At 43.4% G+C, this 22163-nt stretch overlaps 1 protein-coding gene across 5 annotated transcripts in view; it reads left to right on the top strand.

Moving 5' to 3' along the window:
• The window catches only part of tle2a (TLE family member 2, transcriptional corepressor a), a 147812-nt gene that overhangs the window by 122955 nt on the left and 2694 nt on the right, over positions 1–22163 (top strand). The window contains exons 4-17 of one of the 5 annotated variants that reach the window (XM_034179779.1): positions 5807–5851; positions 14366–14428; positions 14717–14758; positions 15202–15412; positions 15720–15736; positions 17437–17532; positions 17793–17837; positions 18590–18751; positions 18981–19107; positions 20023–20219; positions 20465–20544; positions 21107–21356; positions 21458–21705; positions 21845–21992. In XM_034179779.1, the coding sequence (XP_034035670.1) occupies positions 5807–5851; positions 14366–14428; positions 14717–14758; positions 15202–15412; positions 15720–15736; positions 17437–17532; positions 17793–17837; positions 18590–18751; positions 18981–19107; positions 20023–20219; positions 20465–20544; positions 21107–21356; positions 21458–21705; positions 21845–21992 (1731 nt within the window). Of the gene's footprint in view, positions 1–5806; positions 5852–14365; positions 14429–14716; positions 14822–15198; positions 15413–15719; positions 15737–17436; positions 17533–17792; positions 17838–18589; positions 18752–18980; positions 19108–20022; positions 20220–20464; positions 20545–21106; positions 21357–21457; positions 21706–21844; positions 21993–22163 lie in introns of all 5 variants that reach the window. The other 4 variants (XM_034179778.1, XM_034179777.1, XM_034179776.1 and 1 more) reach the window with 4 other exon arrangements.

Below are 22163 nucleotides of genomic sequence, written 5' to 3'. Positions count from 1 at the left end.
CAGTTCTCAGAAACGGTGGTTATACAACTAAATATTAGTTCAGTGAAAGCTAAATCAAACATTAGTGCGCTACTCAGCTGTCAAAGGTAGGAGTCACTTATGCTTATTTTTAAAATTTGGCTTCCCACTGTGTTGTTAACGTGGTATAGTGTGAGGTAATGCAAACTCTTAAAGCATCTGTGTCCTCAGTTGCAGCGTCTGTGGTCAAAGCAAACGCAGTGAGTCTTTGGTCCCCACGTTGCTGGTGTGCATGGCAGTGAGCCACTTGTATTTCTACAAATCCTTCTCATCTGTGTTGTGCTGTGGTGTGTTTATTTCTAAGGCCATCCATGTGTGCTGACATGCCATGTAGATTTTCTTATTCCTCCTCGAGGACTCAAATCCTCGGTGGAACTCGTCTGTTGAGAAGAAAGCCAAACAGTGCCTGTACTTCATACTTTGCTTTCATTTATTCTGTTGACTTTTACAAAATGTGCTTTTTGCTTCTTGTTGTCTCCTCGACAATCGGCGTCAAGCCCCGCCAAGTGATTCTTCTTCTTTTCTTAATTTTTTTATTTTTTCCCCACGGGCTGCTGAGAAGTAGCTATACCACTGCAGAGAATTATTTTGCTCCCAAATAAGGCCCAGGAAATCACCTTTCAGGGGTGGTCGCTGTGATGGAGACACATATCAAGGTGTCGGATCCACTAAAATGGCCTGCGAGGTCCTATCCTGGAAACAGAGATAATCGGAACTCTTTTGGTGCCTCTTTTGGTTTTCTGCCTTCAGCATGGCTGCAGAAGAAACCAGATTTCCACAGATCTGGAGAACTTCTGCTGTGACTGTTCTTAAATAAATGGACTGCATTTATATAGCGCTTTTCCATCTGCATCAGATGCTCAAACCGCTATACACACTAATGCCTCACATTTATCCCGATGTGAGGGTGCTGCCATACAAGGTACTCACTACACACCGGGAGCAACTAGGGGATTAAGGACCTTGCCCAAGGGCCCTTTGTGATTGAACTGGGAATTGAACCGAGGACCCTCTGGCCTCAAGCCCAACACTTAACCACTAGACCATCACCTCCCCTAAATTCTTAATTTGCTTTTCCCCTACCTACACCTGCTTATTTAATTTGGGTGTGTTTATTGTAGTTGGTAAATGTAGGTTTCTACCAGGTCTTAATTGACTGTGCACATCTGACAGTTCATTAGGCACGAACCGCAGGATCTAGATTGAGAAGCTCTGATACAGGAAACCATAAATCCGTAGAATGCTGACAAACCTTTGTTCTTGTTTGGTTTTTTTATGTGGAAATATTGTCATCACATGTATTCCACGTTTTCATCTTTTAGATGATGCCACTGTTATCAAAACAGGGATTGCACAGTTTCCAAATCAAATGCAGGTTAGAAACTCAGTTATTGTCATTATGAGATATCAACCCAAATTTACCACTACTTATTCAGTTCCTGCACATAACAAACACACAAAAAAAATTCCTTCTGGCTATTACTTTGTTCTTGAGCAGTCTCTCTGTTTCTGCTGTAGTCGACGTACTGCCATCACCTTTATTTTATTTTTAACACACACTTTTGGCATAGTGTGCACATTTAATGTGGCTGGCTCCCGTATGCATCAAACTTTCCAACAGTTGCCATATTCCACCCACTGAACTGTGCAGACCTCTGATGTTTTACCGCTGTCTTACAGTTATTTCCTCCTACACGTCCCCATTAGTGCGTGCACATGCTTGTGCGTCTGATCCTGGGGTTTAATTTGCCTTCTTACTGCAGATAGTCATCCGTGTTTTAAGAGAAAAAAAAAAGGCTCAGTGTCCCTCTGGGTTTTTTCTCTTCATTTTTTGTACCTGTAGCCTTGATTTACCTGTCATCAGAGCCACACAAAACCACAGCTGACGGTGTGTGTTTGCGCTGCTCAGAACCCGCTGCTCCACAAAAGAGCTATGTGGCAATCTTGGCACAGAGTGAGGTCTTGTGGGGGATTGATGATTGGGATGCGGTGTGTGTGTGTGTGTGTGTGTGTGTGTGTGTGTGTGTGTGTGTGTGTGTGTGTGTGTGTGTGTGTGTGTGTGTGTGTGTGTGTTGGGGGGGGTGGAGTGGGTAGCTGGCACAGAGTACAGGCCAGGTCTTCTTTCCTGGCTGCTGATTTGGGGGAGTTTGGATGTTGCTAAGCAACAGGCAAAACTTGGCAGAGCTGCCAGGAAAGACGTCTTTTATGGAGGCACACAGACAAACACACAAAGACGAGCACACACACACACAGACGCGCACGTGCTAACTGCCAGAAAAGCTGTCTGGAGAGAGAGGACCCCTGCCTTCTTCTCTCCCATCCTGCCAGGATATTCTGGCTGCCCAACTGCCAATCTCTTCTTTCCACAACCAGCCACACTGAAAGCAAATGTCAGCCTGTCACTTTTCAAAGCATCTGACTTTAAAATGCTCTCCTGTGGTCCATGTCGGAAGGTAGAGAGAGCAGAAGAGAGATGTTCACCTACTTCTTTCTGGTGTAAATCTCCTCCTGTGTTCCTCACAGACCCCTGTACTTTCAGATAAAAGCCAGGGACAAATAGCCCACATTAGACATGATTATTGCCTTTTTCTCTGTCCGCTAACATTTTGCCACCTCTTTTGACATATTAAATGTGCCTCTGGGTCATTTAAGTGTCACTGAATTTCAGTGAAGTTGAAATGGAATTGGTGATGTAATTTTATTCCTATTAAAGTGTCAGCATCATCTGAAAATGGAAATAAAATTGGACGTTTTGTTTCGTGGCGTTTGTCATTATATCCAAATTTTGTCTTCTTATAAATGTAATTATTTTTATGAACCTATATTTATATAATAAATAGCTCATATTTATAAATTGATTTTAAATTGTTGGAGGTATTTGAGCTCTATTTCAAGATTTTTTTTTTTTTTTTTTGTCTGAAATTTTTTGGATCAGAAGGCAAAGAAAATAATGTCCCGATGTAAAATTCTCTTAGCAGCTATTTTTCCTCTTTGTAGTGCTGGAAATTCACTGTCTCACTTGACAGTTGACAGTATGGAAAAATGTTGTTCTGTGGGGCCATTATTGTAGCAAAAGCATTTGCAAATGTGTATTTTGATCCACACGTGTAAAATAAATGACTAAATCTGTGCATGTATAACTGTGTGTCTGTGAAAATTGGGCCACTCGATTGGATGTGTTCTTAAACATGACTTTTGTGACAGCTGTGCAATGTGTAGTTCAAAATGAAACAATACCAGTTTGTCCTTGTAGTGGCAAGTGGAAAAAGTTGAAAATTTTAAACTTTTCATGACAAGTGCCATTGCGGTACATTGACACTGTGGTCACAGCCAGCGGTGGCAGAATATTCTGTTGTTGTCCTCTCATTGAAAACAACAGAACATCCGGTTTACCATCTGCCTCTTTGCACCAACTCTCACTCTTCCTTTCAATCAACATGCTAATTAATTACTAATTAATAGCAGAGAATCCACAATGACAATCAACAGCAATGTACGGCAAACACATAGTATTAACAAATACGAGGTCTGTTAGAAAAGTATCTGACCTTATTATTTTTTTCAAAAACCATATGGATTTGAATCACGTGTGATTGCGTCAGCCAAGCTTGAACCCTCGTGCGCATGCGTGAGTTTTTTCATGCCTGTCGGTTGCTTCATTCACCTGTGAGCAGGCTTTGAGTGAGGTGTGGTCTACCCCTCTCGTCTATTTTTTATTGCGAATAAATGTCTGAACGATTTGGATCTTTGCTGCATCAGTTTTTTTCCAGAAACTGTAAGAGACCTCCAGGTGGACACCATTTGAAAAATTAATATGGCTTTCAGCGATGATTTTATGGGGATTAAACAGATTACAGGGTGTTACTGCCCCTTTAAGGACAGTGGCTTTTTAAAAGCTTGTTTTACATTTTAAATTAAAAGACCTGAGATGGAAACATGAAGTCACAGGTGCAGCAGCTCAGAGACGGGACAGTTTGTGTAACTGTTATCCCACATTATGAGATTAACTAGTTTCTTCGAAAGCTGCTGGACTACTTACTTAGTCTTCAGCATGTTTCGCAACTCATCCAAGTGAGTTTTTCCGTTTTAAAACAAGTTCCTGTGGCCGCCCCAATATGTACTGAACTACACAGACCCTCGTAAGAGTTCCAAACCAAGTTCATTGCTTGATGAGCAGCTGGCAGCAGGCAGCACGGTGGGAGCAGTGGTTAGTTAGCACCCTTGCTTCATCGCAAGAAGGTCCTGGGTTCAGACCTGCCCATTCTGCTTGTAAATCTGGAGTCGCGGCTCTGCTGTGGTGACCCTAAGTGAACTGGAACAGCTACAAGAACCGCATCCCACCCACCATGAGTGACTGACTTCACCAGCTGAGGTTTGCTGCCTCAGGCATCACAGCACTCAAATTTTAACTTCAAATGGACCTTATATGTTGTAAATTAGGAAGGAAGACAAGAATCCATTTGTAAGTGATGTATTGTCTAGTGTAATAGTGTGACATGGGTACAGTTAAATATGGTGTGGGCGGTGACTAGGGCACAAGCACAACACACTTTGTTTCTTTTCTGCCTGCTGTGTATGAGCGAATATGCCCGTAGTCACACGTTACCATGCTTAGCTGCTGGATTATTTCTTTTTCCACAGTCGGCACATGGGCATCACAGGGTTAATAGATTAAATCTGGTCAGACTGCTTTGGTGAAGGGCCAGACACGACCATGGTCTTTGTAATGGGCCTTGTATGGTTTGCTTGTTCTACATCTGGAGTGTGATTACAGTTTTCACATCAGTCCAAGAAAATCTCAAGGTGTTACTAATCACATTGGATCATTAACAAGGTCATAGTTGCCCAGGGGAAGTGCATCAAAATTCATCTGGGACTTTGATGTGGTCGTTTTTTTGGATAAGTTGTCTTCCAGTGATCAACAAGATGTAAACATGAATACGTCATGAAACTGAAGCTATAGCCCCGTGTACACATAGACGGTAAGAGCTCCCGGAAGCGTCCCGGAAGAGTTTTTGGCTCCTCCGGGCCGTCTTAGGAATCAAACGGCGTTGTTAACGCCGGCGCTAGGGTGCGTGGCTTAGTTCCGGCTTCACCGGGAATCGTCGAAAAAATTATTCAACATGTCGAATAATTCCGGGAGTGCTCCCGGAGAATTCGCGTGACGACAGAGACAACGCGAACAACGGCGTTTGATACTTTTTAATCGCTGTTTCATCCTGTCCCTTCCTGTAGTGCCGCAGTTTACACTGCCGTTATTCGGCAGCCGGCGTTGTATCCCTAATCAATGGCGCATAAAATGGAGATAGAGCCCACATCGGCGTACACAACAGTGTTTTAACCGGCGACAGAGGCAGACAAAACGGCGGCGCTAGTGGACAGTACGCCGTTCTGGTTCAGGTGTTGTGATTGCTTGAGTTGCCCCGTTTTACTTTGAACTCACTGTTTTTTGTTTCATCAGGTCTAATGACTCCTGTAAAATTTCCATTTCTTTAAGAATGCAGTACTTGAAAGCACAGACCATAATTTATGCTTTTATTGTACACTATGTATTGAGTTTGGATTAATAAGTCATTATCATTGAGTTTTTGTTTTGCTTCACAATGAGTTTCTTTTTCAGACTTATTCAGTCAAAATATGACAGTCTGTAGATAAGCGCATTCCTAATAATTAAAAACTGTTCTAGCGTTACCTTGTTTCTCACAAAGCTTCTGTCTGTCATTTAGTTTTCTCATTCTTGTCTGTGTACACTTTTGTGTAATGACTGATGTCCTCCTGTGTGTTTCAGTATTACGAGATGTCGTACGGACTCAACATTGAAATGCACAAACAGGTCAGTGAATTCTCTCTCTCTCTCTCTCTCTCTCTCGCTCGCTCTCTGTCTCTCTCTGTGTGTGTGTCTCTGTCTGTCCCTCCTAAAATCTTGTTTTAATCTCTGCCACATTGGGTTGAAAGATGTTGACTTGGTTCGAAAATCACGACGTCTACAGCAAAACATCACAATGGACAATGAACGTAGGATGGGGGTTGTATTTATACAGTACTTACTTTTTTAATGCTCAAACTGTCTACTTATAAATTAAATGATTAATTATTATGTATTTCCTTATTTAGTACTGCTAATGTACTAATTTACTTTAACATGTCTGGGGGGGCCATGGTTAACGTTTGGGGAGGGCACACACAATGCTATGGTTATGGTTAGAGTTAGGAGAAGCGGAAGATTATAAATAGTAACATTAAAAAAAAACGTCTCAGGAAAAGCGGATGCTTTCCGTGAAGTGGGAAAGGGAAAAAAAAACCTGAGACCCTGCCGGGTGGCTCCACATTGCAATGTCTATCAGCCATTGGCGATGACCAATGGAATCGTCCAGCTGCCCGACCCCACTGGCACATTATTAACCCATTCAGCTGTAGTCTAAATAACTAATACTTCTCAGGGAAGTTTCTGTCTCTTTAACATTGCAATGGAAAGCTTGTCTTTGAGAGACATGTATAGTAAGTTCTTTTGGCTTCTCCATTTTTCACCACATGTATGTTTATTTGCACAGGCTTTACACCGGTTGCCCTTCTTGATGTAACTCCACATTAAATGGAGAGTGGGCAGGTGTGGCCTTGAACCAGGAACCTTCTGCTCTTGGGAACAAGCACGCTTACCCGGTTGGCCACCACCCTGCCTATATAGCACAAACATTAACAGCAGACATATTGATGAAAACCACAAACAAAAATGATGATCACACACAAATGGGTGAGAATATTGTCTGTGTAGGTTCTCAGTCATCCAGGTGATAGTCGTCTCTTGAAAAAGGGCGACTGGGTGAGAATATTCTACTTGTCCCTGACCCTCCAGAACACCTTCTCCAGTCCATCATAAATCCTCACTGTTCCTTCCACTGCACTCTCACTCCCCGAGTCCAACTCATCACTTGCTCTTTCCTCTTATCCTATGAGTGCTGTATTTTTTTTTTTTTTCCGTCCATGTAAAATTTTTAACCATTCTGTCTGTTTCTATTGATTTCTTTCTCTCTTAATTGCACGCCCTCCGTCTCCTCTGTCTCCTTGCAGACATGCAGTCCATGCTGAATTTCACTTTAAATCAGGTCACTGCCTTCTCTGTGTCGACTGTCTCTTCCTTTTGCTCTCTCAATTTTGCCATAACAAATGCTCCGCTTTTTGACATGACCCCCGCCAGTCACCCCCACCCTCACCCCAGCTTGCTTTTTTCCTCTGCCTTCCTTCTGTCGCTTCCTGTCTTTCTTAATTCCGTTCTCTGTATCTCTTCTCTTCCTCTCACATCCCTCAGTCATGGGCTGTCATTTCCTCAAACCAATCTGGCCCTTTGCTCCTTTTCTTCCTCTCCTCCCTTCGCTCGTTCTTTTCATTTCCTCTCTCCCATTTCCTCCTCCATCTTTATCTTCATTCTCATGTTCTCCTACTCTCTCTGTCCTGAAGATGTCATTTAGTAGTTGGAGTTCTCTAACAAAAAATCATTGTGTCTCCCTTGGAGCCGGGAGTGATGGATTCAGAGAATGGAGTAAAGGAGGGGGTGCACGCAGCCTGGCAGAAAAATAGAGATTGAAAGAGTGAAACGAGGGAGGGATGTGGGCAAGCAAGAAGAATGAGAAAGAGTGCATGAGGGAGGAAGAGCGAAGAAAAAGGAGGGGGTGGAAGTTCAATCCGGCATCAATAAATCACTTGGGAAAGAGAATGGGGTGGGGAGGGTGCATGTGTGTGTGTGTGTGTGTGTGTGTGCGCGCACGCATGTGCACAAACATGTTCTCACGTATGCTAGCACACACAGCAAAATATAGCAGTAGGCAAGCAGCCTGTGGCCATAATGATGTTGTCATGATCTCTGCATGCATATCATTACTGGTCCTAACAGCCCTGTTGGGTCTGCTGCTAAACATGTTTCAATTTTTTTTTTTTTTTTTCGATTTTTTTTTCATTTATATAGCGCCAAATCACAACTGATTTGCCTCAAGGCACTTCACACAGGTAAGGTCTAACCTTACCAACCCCCAGAGCAACAGTGGTAAGGAAAAACTTCCTCTGAGGAAGAAACCTCAAGCAGACCAGACTCAAAGGGGTGACCCTCTGCTTGGGCCATGCTACACACATAAATTACAGAACAATTCACAAAACGAATATACAGGAAATGCTGTTGTTGGTGCACAGGACAGGAGGGTAGCCAGCACAAATACAACTCCCATCTCTGGATGGAGTTGCACCTTAAACAGAGAGAAAAAACAGAATCAGGCATCAGAAAGACAAGAAATACTGTATAATTGGCCAGCATAAATCAACAAGAAAAACAGAAGAAATACTAAGGTGATTGCCGGCCACTAGCCCTAAGCTTCACTAAAAGACCTTATAAAAATGAATTAAGAGTAAAAAGCGTAAAACAAAACTGTACCAGTATGCTAGCCATATGAAAGGGAAAATAACTTCGTCTTAAGTCTGGACTTGAAAGTCTCCTCAGAATCTGACTTGTTTTATTGACGCAGGGAGATCATTCCACAGAACAGGGGCACGATAAGAGAAAGCTCTATGACCTGCAGACTTTTTATTCACCCTAGGGACACAAAGTAGGGACACAAACCCTGAGAACGCAAAGCCTGGGCTGGTACGTAAGGTGTATTTAGGTCAGCTAGGTAGGGAGGTACCAGTCCGTGAACAATTTTATAGACTACAACCCCTGGCAAAAATTATGGAATCACCGGCCTCGGAGGATGTTCATTCAGTTGTTTAATTTTGTAGAAAAAAAGCAGATCACAGACATGACACAAAACTAAAGTCATTTCAAATGGCAACTTTCTGGCTTTAAGAAACACTATAAAAAAATCAGGAAAAAAAATTGTGGCAGTCAGTAACAGTTACTTTTTTAGACCAAGCAGAGGGAAAAAAATATGGAATCACTCAATTCTGAGGAAAAAATTATGGAATCATGAAAAACAAAAGAACGCTCCAACACATCACTAGTATTTTGTTGCACCACCTCTGGCTTTTATAACAGCTTGCAGTCTCTGAGGCATGGACTTAATGAGTGACAAACAGTACTCTTCATCAATCTGGCTCCAACTTTGTCTGATTGCTGTTGCCAGATCAGCTTTGCAGGTTGGAGCCTTGTCATGGACCTTTTTCTTCAACTTCCACCAAAGATTTTCAATTGGATTAAGATCCGGACTATTTGCAGGCCATGACATTGACCCTATGTGACTTTTTGCAAGGAATGTTTTCACAGTTTTTGCTCTATGGCAAGATGCATTATCATCTTGAAAAATGATTTCATCATCCCCAAACATCCTTTCAATTGATGGGATAAGAAAAGTGTCCAAAATATCAACGTAAACTTGTGCATTTATTGATGATTTAATGACAGCCATCTCCCCAGTGCCTTTACCTGACATGCAGCCCCATATCATCAATGATTGTGGAAATTTACATGTTCTCTTCAGGCAGTCATCTTTATAAATCTCATTGGAACGGCACCAAACAAAAGTTCCAGCATCATCACCTTGCCCAATGCAGATTCGAGATTCATCACTGAATATGACTTTCATCCAGTCACCCACAGTCCACAATTGCTTTTCCTTAGCCCATTGTAACCTTGTTTTCTTCTGTTTAGGTGTTAATGATGGTTTTCATTTAGCTTTTCTGTATGTAAATCCCATTTCCTTTAGGCGGTTTCTTACAGTTCGGTCACAGACGTTGACTCCAGTTTCCTCCCATTCGTTCCTTATTTGTTTTGTTGTGCATTTTCGATTTTTGAGACATATTGCTTTAAGTTTTCTGTCTTGACACTTTGATGTCTTCCTTGGTCTACCAGTATGTTTGCCTTTAACAACCTTCCCATGTTGTTTGTATTTGGTCCAGAGTTTAGACACAGCTGACTGTGAACAACCAGCATCTTTTGCAACATTGCGTGATGATTTACCCTCTTTTAAGAGTTTGATAATCCTCTCCTTTGTTTCAATTGACATCTCTCCTGTTGGAGCCATGATTCATTGTCAGTCCACTTGGTGCAACAGCTCTCCAAGGTGTGATCACTCCTTTTTAGATGCAGACTAACGAGCAGATCTGATTTGATGCAGGTGTTAGTTTTGGGGATGAAAATTTACAGGGTGATTGCATAATTTATTCCTCAGAATTGAGTGAGTCCATATTTTTTTCCCTCTGCTTGGTCTACAAAAGTAACCGTTACTGACTGCCACAATTTTTTTTTCTTGATTTCTTATAGTGTTTCTTAAAGCCAGGAAGTTGCCATTTGAAATGACTTTAGTTTTGTGTCATGTCTGTGATCTGCTTTTTTTCTACAAAATTAATCAACTGAATGAACATCCTCCAAGGCCGGTGATTCCATAATTATTGCCAGGGGTTGTAGTAGCAGAACCTTAAAATCTGATCTCACTGGGACAGGAAGCCAGTGAAGGGATGCCAAAATGGATGTAATGTGGTCAAACTTTCTGCTTCGTGTCAAAAGTCTGACTGCAGTATTTTGAACCAATTGGAGAGCCCTAATGCTAGACTGCGGTAAACCAGAAAATAGAACATTGCAGTAGTCCAATCTAGAAGAGATAAAAGCATTGGGTCAGGGTCTCAGCATCAGCCATAGACAGGATGGGACAAATCTTCGCTATATTTCGTAGGTGGAAGAAAGCAGTCCTCGTAATATTTCTAATGTGGAGGTCAAAGGACAATGTAGGATAAAAATTACACCAAGGTCCCTCACCTTGTCAGTGTGATGTATATGACACACAAGCCTAGGCTGAGCGTTAGCTGGTCAAATCGATGCCTATGTCTCACTGGACCAAGAACCATCATTTCAGTCTTATCAGAGTTTAAAAGTAGGAAGTTTCTAGACATCTAACGTCTCACTGATGCAAGGCAGTCTTGTAAGGATTTTATGTGAATGAGATTACCAGCAGTTATCGGCATGTATAACTGAGTATCATCTGCATAGCAGTGAAAGGTAATCCCAAAACGCCGCAATATGTGCCCAAGAGGTGCTATATAAAGGGAGAAAAGCAGGGGGCCTAACATGGACCCCTGTGGAACCCCGAATTTCATGTCACTAAGGTTAGAGGTAGTGTTACTGTACAAAACGCAGTGAGAACGACTGGTCAAGTATGACGTCAGCCATGCAAGGGTACTCCCAGTAATCCCAAAATTATTTTCCAGCCTATCAAGTAGGATATGATGATCCACTGTATCAAATGCAGCACTGACCTCTAACAGCACCAGAACCATAGTCATGTCTGAATCCATTGTAAGCAGAAGATCATTCACCACTTTAGTGAGAGCCGTCTCTGTGGAATGATATTTTCTAAAGGCAGACTGCAGTGGCTCAAAGAGATTATTCTCAGTAAGATAGTCCACAAGCTGCCGTGACACCACCTTTTCCAGAATTTTAGAGCAAAATGATATATTTGATATATTGGCTGGTAGTTTTTCAAGACACTAGGGTCAAAATTACGTTTCTTAAGTAATGGTTTAATCACTGCAGATTTGAAATATTTAGGAACAGATCCAGAAGTTAAAGAAAGATTAATAATTTCCAGCACAGTCAGCCCAAGAGTGGGCCACAGGTCCTTAAACAGTTTTGTTGGTATAGCATCAACTAAGCAGGTTGTGCTTTTTGTTGACGTTATGAGCTTCGTCAGCATGCCTAGTGAGATGCTATCAAATTCTGTAGATCTAGGTAAGCATCCCAAATGACGCCCACCTCAATAACAGGGTGTAGTGGCTGGGTTAAGGCATGCTGGGATATGTTTAACCTAATTTCTTCTATTTTCTTCTCAAAGTAGTCCAGGAAATCTTGTGCTGTAAAAGGAGAGCGAACTACAGGTGGTTGTCCATGAATAAGTTTTGCCACCGTGTCGAACAAGAACTTTGAGTTATGCTTGTTTTTGTTGATCAAATCAGAGTAATAGGTCCGCTTTGTTAGCAATAATGCATGCTTATAGTCTAAGATAGCATCACACCACGCAAAGTGGAATACTTCTAATTTTGAACGACGCCATTTCCACTCTAGACCTCATGTTTGTGTGCACGACTGCATGTGCGAATTAGACAGTAACACTGTGAAGGAAGAAATAGAACTATAGATGGTAACTGTGCTCATGGACAAGGCAAGAAAATTGACAAGAGGCCAGAGGTCAGGTTGCTTCATCCACTCTATAGACCTGTCTTGGGTCCTGATGCCACTCACAGTGATCAGCACTCCACCCCCCACCCCCCAAAAAGGTACCCATCTATCAGCTAAGTGATATGCGAGCATCCACCTGGCATCTTCCAGCTGGGGGGCAGGGGATCCTCGGTATAGAGGTGCCTCTGTACTGAAACACTATGAAATTACATGGCCATGAAGTCAAAACTGATCTTCCCTTTTAATGGAATTGTTATCATGACCATACAGTAAGGCTTGAAGTACCAGAAACCTCAAAATGTAGTCTTTCCAGATATTTGCATTTCCAAACATGCTCATCCAGTGACCTCACATCACGACTCCGTAATCTTTTCTCAGACATCTCTCGAGCCCATAGGCCACGCTGCACAGATAAGTGAATCTCTCCGGTTTGACACTTACAAATAAGACTTCCAATGGCTCAGTCCAGGAAGTAAGTGAAAGTCTGGATCTTTATCTTGATCCAGGACAAAACCAAGCCCGGACATTCCATTTCCTCGCTCACTCGATATAGCCTACAAATAAGACCAATCGGTATTTACACTTTACATTTAGGGAGTGCTTGCTGAGCTAGGATGTGGTTGATGGTTAACCTTGATAGTTGACTTTCTGGGTGTGAAACCAGACTGCTCTTGTCGCTGAGCAGCATACAGCAGGCACTGATGTCTATTGAGAAGAAACCGTTGCAAGTCTTGCCCTGCACAGACAGCAGACACCGCTGGAATTGTTGTAATTCATGTGATCACCCTTTCCTTTGCAGGGAGGGACATCAATTTATATACCTGTGCAGTAAAGTAGGGTCATCTGTTTGGACCGTGATGAGATAGGGTGTAGATTTGATTTGACGTAACGTAGTGCTTTGTTCTTCTGTAAGAAGGCTGAAGGCGATTAGACCACACATGGTGTGTTACTTGCTCACAGATTCCTCTAACAAATTTCCCCTCATTGCTGCCTGTTTTCTTAGCATAATATACAGCCAGAAATTTGTTACCGTGGGTAACTCAGTGGATAGAAGTTGGGTTACCAATATGCACACTTGGGTTCGATTACCAGTCATGCCATATGTAGTATTTTTTGTTTCACTTAATGAAAGCATTTTGTTTTGTTGTTGTTGCCAAATAACTAGACATTTTTAAAAATATTTTTGATTAAACAAAGTTGCTTTGTTTGCATTTATTTCCTACCATATATTGAAATTGGTACATAAAATATAAGGGTACCAACAATTTTGTCCACATGTGTATAAGAAGTAGGGTGATGATTCAGGTTTGGATTTCTTTTAAAAGGGAGTTTTTGATTATATTGTAATGCCCTGTTCTGCTGACAGTAGCTATAATGTGAACAACAATAAAAAAAATTGAAAATAACACAGTCCAACCAATAATACACTGTCCAGACATTTTTGGCAGCCTCTAAATGTAGTAACAACAGTAATAATAGTAATGACACATTGTAATGTTGTCTTCTGCTGACACAAGATATCTCATCGCATTGATTTCACAATACGTCAAGTGATTAAAAAAAAAATCCCCAAACAAACACAAATTAGTGCAATATGAGTATTTTAGAGGGAGAATTCATTCTTTGCCGGCAACTAACGACAGGTTCACAAAAAATGAATGCAGATGGGGAAAGCCCATTTCTTTGCTTCTCACAGGCACACAAGGACACTTCATGCACACACATTCTGATGGCACGGTGCTCTGAGGAAGTGTGGCTGTTTAACATTGTGAGGATGAGTCTGGGTGGGAGGGAGGAAGAACTGTTGTTGGTGTAGTGGAGCTGATCAAGACTCACACACACACGAGATACACTTACACATTTGGAAACTGTGTGCATGGACACAGACACACTCTGTGTGGGCCGTCTGCGGCCACAGCAGATGCTGTCCATGAATATTTTAGCCAAACTCGCTGGCAGAGTTTCCATTTGCATGGAGCAGATGTAAGCAGCTGAAATATTTACCACAGCCCCAGTGTGTGTGTGTGTGTGTGTTTGTGTGTGTGTGTGTGTGTGTGTGTGTGTGCGCGCACGCGCGCACTTGTGCCTGACCTTTTGAGAGTGTCCGCTGTCTTCTAGTTCATCCTCGATCTTGGCTATGTGTGCGTTTATTCATCATAGTGAGTGACGGTTTATTTCTCGCCTTCTTTCTTTCAGACGGAGATCGCCAAACGGTTGAACGTGATCTGCGCTCAGCTCATCCCATTCCTGTCACAGGAGGTGAAACGTGCACTCACACGCGCGCATACACACACACTCTGTTGTAAATGAACAGAACTTCAAAGCACATTAATTTTCTTCAAAGGCCAAATGGCTGCGACTGTTCGCGTGATTTAAAAAAAAATCTAAATTTCAAATAAAGTCATTACATCAAAACAGTGATATGCAACACGTTATTAGTATTTAATTGCATTTTCCAAAAAAGAATGCTTTAGAATCTCGAACCATTATAACCTCTTCAATGTGTACTTGTTTGTTAATCCCTCTATTTGTTTATTTTTGGCACAGCACCAGCAGCAGGTGGTCCAGGCGATGGAGCGCGCCAAACAGGTGACCATGGGGGAGTTAAATGCATCCATAGGGGTACGTGGACTCCCACCTCTGCCTCATACCGTGTGTACCTTATCCTCCCATACATTTATTTTCCTCCGTTAGTGTTCTTTTGTTTCGGCTCTCTTTTGCTGTTGTACAGGATTCACTTCATATGTCTGGTTTCTCAGTGTGATTTAAATGATTGAAGTTCAGATGGCATTGCTTGTTGTGTCACAACGATCAGACCTTTCTGTCACTTCATTTTCCAATCATTTTGTTTTGGCTGCAGTGTTTCCTGCAGAGCCGCTGTATCGATTCCCACATTCCTCCTCTGAGCACTTCACAGCACTTAGTTGTTCTTTCTTTCCTTCTCCTCCTGATTACTTGCTGTGAAACGGCTTCCTGTGCTGCCCGTAAGTCACCCCAGTATCTTTCTTCTGTTCTGCTCCTCTCTACAGCAGCAGCTTCAGGCCCAGCACCTCTCCCATCATGCCCAGGGATTGCCAGTAGGTCCACACCCATCAGGATTGCCCCACCCAAGCTTGGCGCTTGGAGGAGGGTCTGGACTGCTGGCCCTGTCTGGAGCTCTAGGGGCCCAGCTGGCTGCCAAAGATGAGAGAGCCCATCTTGAAGCAGCAGCAGCCGCCGCCGCCGCTGCAGAACACCACAGAGGTTTGTGAAGAAGGGCATGATGGGAAAGAGCAAATAAAAAGGAGTGGTGGGGCTAGAGAGGGTATTTGATTTCAGATTTCAAAGCAAACCATGTAAAATTGTAGTTGAATTTAAGTGTGGGTCTGGATTCTGATAATCGGGGTTTTTGGCAGAGTGTCCTGAACAATAACTCTCTTCATGGGGACGTTTTTCCACTCATCTGTACAGTGACATAAACTTACAACATGATGTTTGTGTCTCTGTCTACATGCGCTGTCCTCTGGCCTGATCCCTGGATGCGGGGCGTCACTGCACGGACTGAACACAGATCGTGAAGCAGGACCAGTGAGTACAAAGCTGCAGCACATCGCGCTTAATCAGACACCCAGAACCCCTCACGTTCAGTGTTGCTTCACTTGACAAAGTAAACCTCCCCCTCCCCACCTTGATGCCCCAAGCGCGTGTTGCAGATTTTACTCAGGATGGGGCAACAGCAACAACTGTTTGATACCAAAAAAGAATGGCACATTTTTCCGGAGGTGGATACAGTGATCGGTGATGTAATGCCGAGTTGCTGATTTCAGTGTGTTGTGAGAGAGAAGTCTAATGATGTGCAAAATATTTCACCACTATTACACTGAGAAATAACAAAACCTTCGACTGGTGCGGCCAGGTGTTGGTGCGGCCGGCCTGGCGGGTGGTCCGTCAGCCGACACACAGACCATGTCTGGATTAGATTTTTTGTTATGGCTGTTGATGAGAATCTACAGAATTTTTCCATGGGCATTCACCGTAGCATGAAACTTTGCAGACGTGCCATTTGTGGTTTGGCCTTTGATCTTAATGTAGTAAGCAGAACTTTACCAATTTTTTTTTTTGTGTGAAATATATACACCCTTGATTGGGCTGGTTCCATCTGGCTATTGGTGGCAGCCTTTTAAAAATGTTTCTTGTGCATATATGTGCAGTACCTTGGCCTGCAACTGTGCCTGAGCATACTATATTTCCAATTTGACCTTTGACCTTGGTGCAGTAAGCAGAGATTTGCCAGTGGCTGCTGAGTTTTCTTTTGGAAAAAAAAACCACAAACAAAAAACAATCTGAATATTGAATTTTTTAAAGTCACAAAAAGAGATTCTGGGGTTTAATTAAATGTATCATTCAGCAATATTACATTGTGGTAAATCTTACTCAAAGTCAGAGTAAGTGTGCATGTCTACTGTGTTTGGAGACTTCGGCCTGTTGATTCACTCGTTGCAGAAGTGCAGACATGTACACATTAAGATGTCTATTTATCCCAACTTTAATCCCAATGGTATGTTTATTTTTTTAGATGAGGGAATTGTTACGCAGCCCATTATTTTGGTTTGATAGCTTTTATTTGGTTTTAGATTAGGTTGTTGAAATTTATGTAAAATCTTGATTTCCAGATTCCAGATCTCTATTTTACTTATGCTATAAATTGTGGAAAAGGTAAATGCCAAAGGGATTGATCTTCTTTTTATAGGCTGTGTAATTTTAGTGTTTCTGTCTGTACATTCTCACAAGCTTAGATGAACCATGGTTTTTGTTGTTGTTGTTGTTTCCTTCCACATAATGTGGTTTAATAAGTGGAACTATCAGGTCTATATGATGTTCTGTCTTTTGTAAGATGTTCCAGTTTTGTTTGGATTTAAGAACATACATTTGGTGTTTCAGCACCATTCATAAATTAATAAAACAACAAATCCTTATGAATGTAGTCTATTCTCCTGCTGTGAATAAAACCAGGAGCACTTCTTTTCCTCTCACTCGTACACGGAGTTGACTGATGGATGCCGGCTGATATTCTTTCGCATTTGTCTCCCACAGCTCATGAGGCTGGCATGATTTATGCAGTCCCTCTCACCTCATTATCACCCTCTTCCTTCCTCACTGCCCTCATTGCATCTCTTCACTCCTCTCTTTCTCTCTCGCCGCGCCTCCCGAGACACTTGCCTCCTCTTTTGGTCTTTGGCTCCTCTCCTCCCCTTCTGAACTGGTCCTCTCGTCTCTGTTCTCTGCAGAGCTCCCTGTCCAACGGGGATAAGGGTCGGCCAGCAGACTACCTCAGCAACGGCAAGAAGCGGAAAGCTGATGAGAAAGAGTTCATGACAGACTATGTAAGGATATTCCCCCCGCCCCCCAAAAAAATCATGTAACTATGTGAATGAAACCAGAATCATAAACAAAGTAATCAACAAAAACATTAAAAAGTTTTCAAAGCTGCGAGGGAGAAAAAAATGCAAAAGAAAAGTTTTGCAAATTTCACTCCTTTTGTTGGCACGCGCGCACACACACACAGCTGGAGTTTAAATGTTTATGTGTTGTATATTTCTACATGTAATCTCCATGCATCAGCCAGCTTTCTCTCTCTTCACAGGGCAGCGATGCAGATAAGAGCGATGATAATTTGGTGGTGGATGAGGTTAGTAGGCAGCCGCTGGCCTCTGTTGGCCTGACTTTCCATCTTTCATCAGCATAAATCATGTAACGCGCTCAGCACCATCATCTGAATAACAATAATGTCCACCTCTGCCTGCGCCACCTTTCCCAACATGCACCATCATAAACACACGTCTGAGTGTAAATCCTGCTGTCTGCATTTTTATGCACATTTTTTTCCCCTAGTGGTGTTTTTGGATGTTTTAAGTAAATGGAGGCAAAATTTGTATAAATGTGAAGAGCAACAGCCGCAGTTGTTGTGTGACAATCCATCTTTATGCCGGAAGTCAAGGGTCACCAGCTCTGCTCCTGGAGATCACGACCCTGCATGTTTTCCAACTTTTCTGTGCTCCACCCACTGCTAATTAACTAAGTCAGATGTGCTCAACCAATTGAGAGTGAGGAAATGCCAGATGTGATGAATCACCTGTGGCTGCAGCAGGTGGGCGTGGAGACCACACATTGTGGGTGACCTCCAGGAGCAGCGTCCTGACTCCTGCTCTGCTTCTTCATATTTGTTGCATTGCTCGGGGGTGTTGTGCTGACTTATCTGGTGCCACGACGTGTTGCTAATGTTCAGATTGTTTTGAGTCGGTACTGAAAAAATCAAAATAGAAATGCAACTAAAAGCAGTGCTGTAGTCTGCACTTATTCCCAGATGATCTGTGGTGAGCGCAGATGAATCATCACCTTTTATTTCTGCTGTAGTTTTGAAGTTTTATGATCTCAATTCAGGACCCGTCGTCACCCCGCAGTGTGCAGTCCTACTCGTCCAGGGAGAACGGCCTGGACAAGATGCCCCCCTCCCGAAAAGACGTCCCCCTGCAGGCCAGCCCCACCTCCCTGGCCTCTTCCAGCAGCGCTGCCTCCCCCTCCCGCAGCAAGGAGCCCCCACAGGTAGAACAAACACACGCTGATGCTCTTCTGTCCTGATTGGTGATGGTGTCGTGATGCTGAATCGTTCAGCATCCAGATCAGTTTATTGGTGGCTGCTGACGGGTTTTTCAGGCATCTTTGTCCTCTCTTTTTAGATATTTAGATCATTTTCATGTATTAATTCAAAAGATGTTCTCATTTCAGTTGTTCCAAATTTTTGTTCACTGTTTTTTCTTTCTTGCCTTTTCAGAGGGAGAAGTCCACCACTCCAGGGATGAAACCAGGGACCCCAATGTCTCAAGAGTCAAACACTCCAGGACCTAGCGGGCCACCTCAGTTTCGCCCTGTTCTGGGAAAGCCAGGAGTCGACCCCCTCAGTAAGAGCTTCCCTAAAAGTTGTCTGTCCAAGATTCATCTCATCGGACACATTTTCAAACGTCCGTCAGTTATAAAGGTTGTCCATATGAGAGGGATGCAAATGTTGTTTGTAGCTGCTCTGCAGTGTGTCTCATGAGGTTAAAAAAGACACACGTTGTCCTGCACCCGTCTGAAGTATTCCGTGCACACAGAGGAGCAGTTTAAAATATGAAAGTCCATGTGTTGAGAAGGAGCTAATCGTGCACTCGCTTTGTTACATGAAGTGTAACAGTCTATCAACATCAGAACCACTAGTTGTTATGGATACGGGCCAGCTTCCCACCACCGAGCGCCATCTGGACTTCATAAGCAGCTGTTGGCAAAAATATTCAGCACACCTCCATTTATTTATTTATTTTTTAAGGAAAGATTAGCAGAGGTGATGGACTGTGACTATGAGCTGGTTCATAATGAGCCTTGTTTTTTTTTATAACTCTGATCACCTGTTAGCTGCTGCCCCCCCTCCACACACACACACACACACACACACACACAAACACACCATTGTGCAGGCAGTGTCTCATAGATGCACGTGTGTAGAATGTCATTACATGTATGCTCGCATGCAGCATACACTGCACGTGTATGCATTTACTGCAGGAAGCCATGCTGACCAGTAGGGGTCAGTAGTGGTCCAGTACTGCAGCATTGTCCTGATTTTATTTATTTTTAATTTTTTCCATTTCTCAAACACTGAAGTCTGCAGAGGGAATCACCCTCACACGTGGAGGGTTTTTTTAAAGCCTCTGCTAAGATAAAACTCTTTCAATGTCACATTGTGTTCTTGACCTTTGTCAACAGTTTGTCCAATTAAATAATCCTGAACAAATTAACTCGCTGTCACCTGTCTTCCTCTTGTTCTTGTCCTTGTGTAGCTTTGGGGCTGAGGAACCCCCTGTCGGTACAGGGAGCGTACACTGCAGGTGCTTTTGGCCTGCCCCCTCCAGGGGTGAACGGTGAGCTGCCTGCGGCTGCGGGATATGGTGCCGGTCTCCATTTGGTTTCTCCTCAGATGAACGGCGCTGCGGCTGCTGCAGCGGCAGCAGCTGCTGGCTACGGACGGTCCCCTGTGGTGAGACTCTGAACATTTCAGTGTCACTGTGTCCTCGCTTTATAACCCTGTCAGAGCAGCAGAGACTAGCTCTGATTAGAGAAGAGGACGCTCCTAATTTAGAGCGCCACGGCAGTCATTTATCATCGAGAATTTGTCAGTTTGGCAGATGATCATATTTCTCTCTGTTGCTGCTCTTTGTGTATTTGTATATGTATTACCTAAAGTTATTGGTGATTTTTTTAAGGTGTTTCTGTCTCTTCCAGGTGGGCTATGAGTCTCCACACCCACACATGAGGGTCCCAGGTTTACCTGCCAGCCTGCAATCAGCCGCCTCAGGGAAACCGTGAGTCTGCTTTTCCTCTCACCTGTTCACTGCTGATATCCACTCAAAGTTTAAGATTGTGGGGTACTCAGTTGAGCTCATACCTCCAGATCTTTTGTTGGAACGTTTGAGCCCCAACACATGGTCCAACTCACTGACCAAATAATTATTGCTATTGAAGTCCACACATTATACCATGTGTCTGTTGTTTTCAGTATTTCATAGTAGACTGGGAGCTGAGATAGCCTACCATGCACCCCCTCCCCCCACAACAAAACGGCACTTGATTTTTTTCAACCTCTAAATGTCCTTAGTGGAAATTTGAGTGGTAACAGGAAAATAACTCATTTCGATGTACCTTTTGGCGCAATATTCACCTAAAGGTTAAAAGCTACTCATGAGTGCTGTACGTGGGCCGTATTTTTGCACTTTTTCATTTATATTCATTGTTTGAACAGTTTGTCAAAGTCTTCTTAAAAACAATAAAATCTTCGCCGTCTCTCCTCTCCAGCTATTTGTTCCATCTGGTTGTTTTTGCTGCAGCTTTGAATTATTCATCTGTTTTTCGTTGGCTTCACTCCAGCGCCTACTCGTTCCATGTGAGCGCAGACGGCCAGATGCAGCCGGTGCCTTTCCCCCCTGACGCCCTGCTGGGCCCTGGTATCCCACGGCACGCCCGTCAGATCCACACCCTGAGCCATGGAGAGGTGGTGTGCGCCGTCACCATCAGCACCTCGACACGCCACGTCTACACCGGTGGCAAGGGCTGTGTCAAGGTGTGGGACATTAGCCAGCCAGGTAGCAAGAGTCCCATGGCCCAGCTGGACTGTCTGGTGAGGCACAGGGTGGGGGTTGAATCACTGTTCCTAAGTAACCCTCTAGTGTCTCCATTTGTTTGATTGACACCATTTCTCCTTTTATTGTGACCAATCAGAACAGAGATAACTACATCCGTTCATGCAAGCTGCTTTCTGACGGGCGAACTTTGATTGTTGGCGGGGAGGCCAGCACATTGTCTATCTGGGATTTAGCCACACCCACTCCTCGCATCAAGGCGGAGCTGACGTCATCAGCTCCTGCGTGTTACGCTCTGGCCATCTCCCCCGACAACAAAGTCTGCTTCTCCTGCTGCAGCGACGGGAACATCGTGGTCTGGGACCTTCACAACCAGACGCTGGTCAGGTGAGAGGGAGGAGGGGGCGAGAACGCCAAAATTACAGGACATATTTGTTTGCTTATTTGAAGAAAATGCATTGCCGGTAGAGATCTGTATGTGTGTATTTGTCCATCTCTGAAGCTCTTCTGTGCCTTGTCCCTGCAGGCAGTTTCAGGGCCACACGGACGGAGCCAGCTGCATTGACATCTCCAACGACGGCACCAAGCTGTGGACGGGGGGGCTGGACAACACGGTCCGCTGCTGGGACCTCAGAGAGGGACGACAGCTGCAGCAGCACGACTTCACCTCACAGGTAAAGTCGTGCCCAGAAGGTGCACTTTAGAATGTGTTACAGAGTTAAAAGTCAGTCACATTTGTCTATTTGTCTGTGCATTCATACTCTGATGTACAACCCCAATTCAGTAAAAGTTGGGACCAAATAGATAATGCAAAAAAAAAAAAAAAAAACCTGCAGTGATTCTTA

This window comes from Thalassophryne amazonica, chromosome 10 (genome assembly GCF_902500255.1).
Source record: "Thalassophryne amazonica chromosome 10, fThaAma1.1, whole genome shotgun sequence".
In the NCBI taxonomy this organism is placed as follows: domain Eukaryota; kingdom Metazoa; phylum Chordata; class Actinopteri; order Batrachoidiformes; family Batrachoididae; genus Thalassophryne; species Thalassophryne amazonica.
Note: the sequence above shows the minus strand (reverse complement) of the source record. Positions and strands in the feature narration are given on the sequence as shown.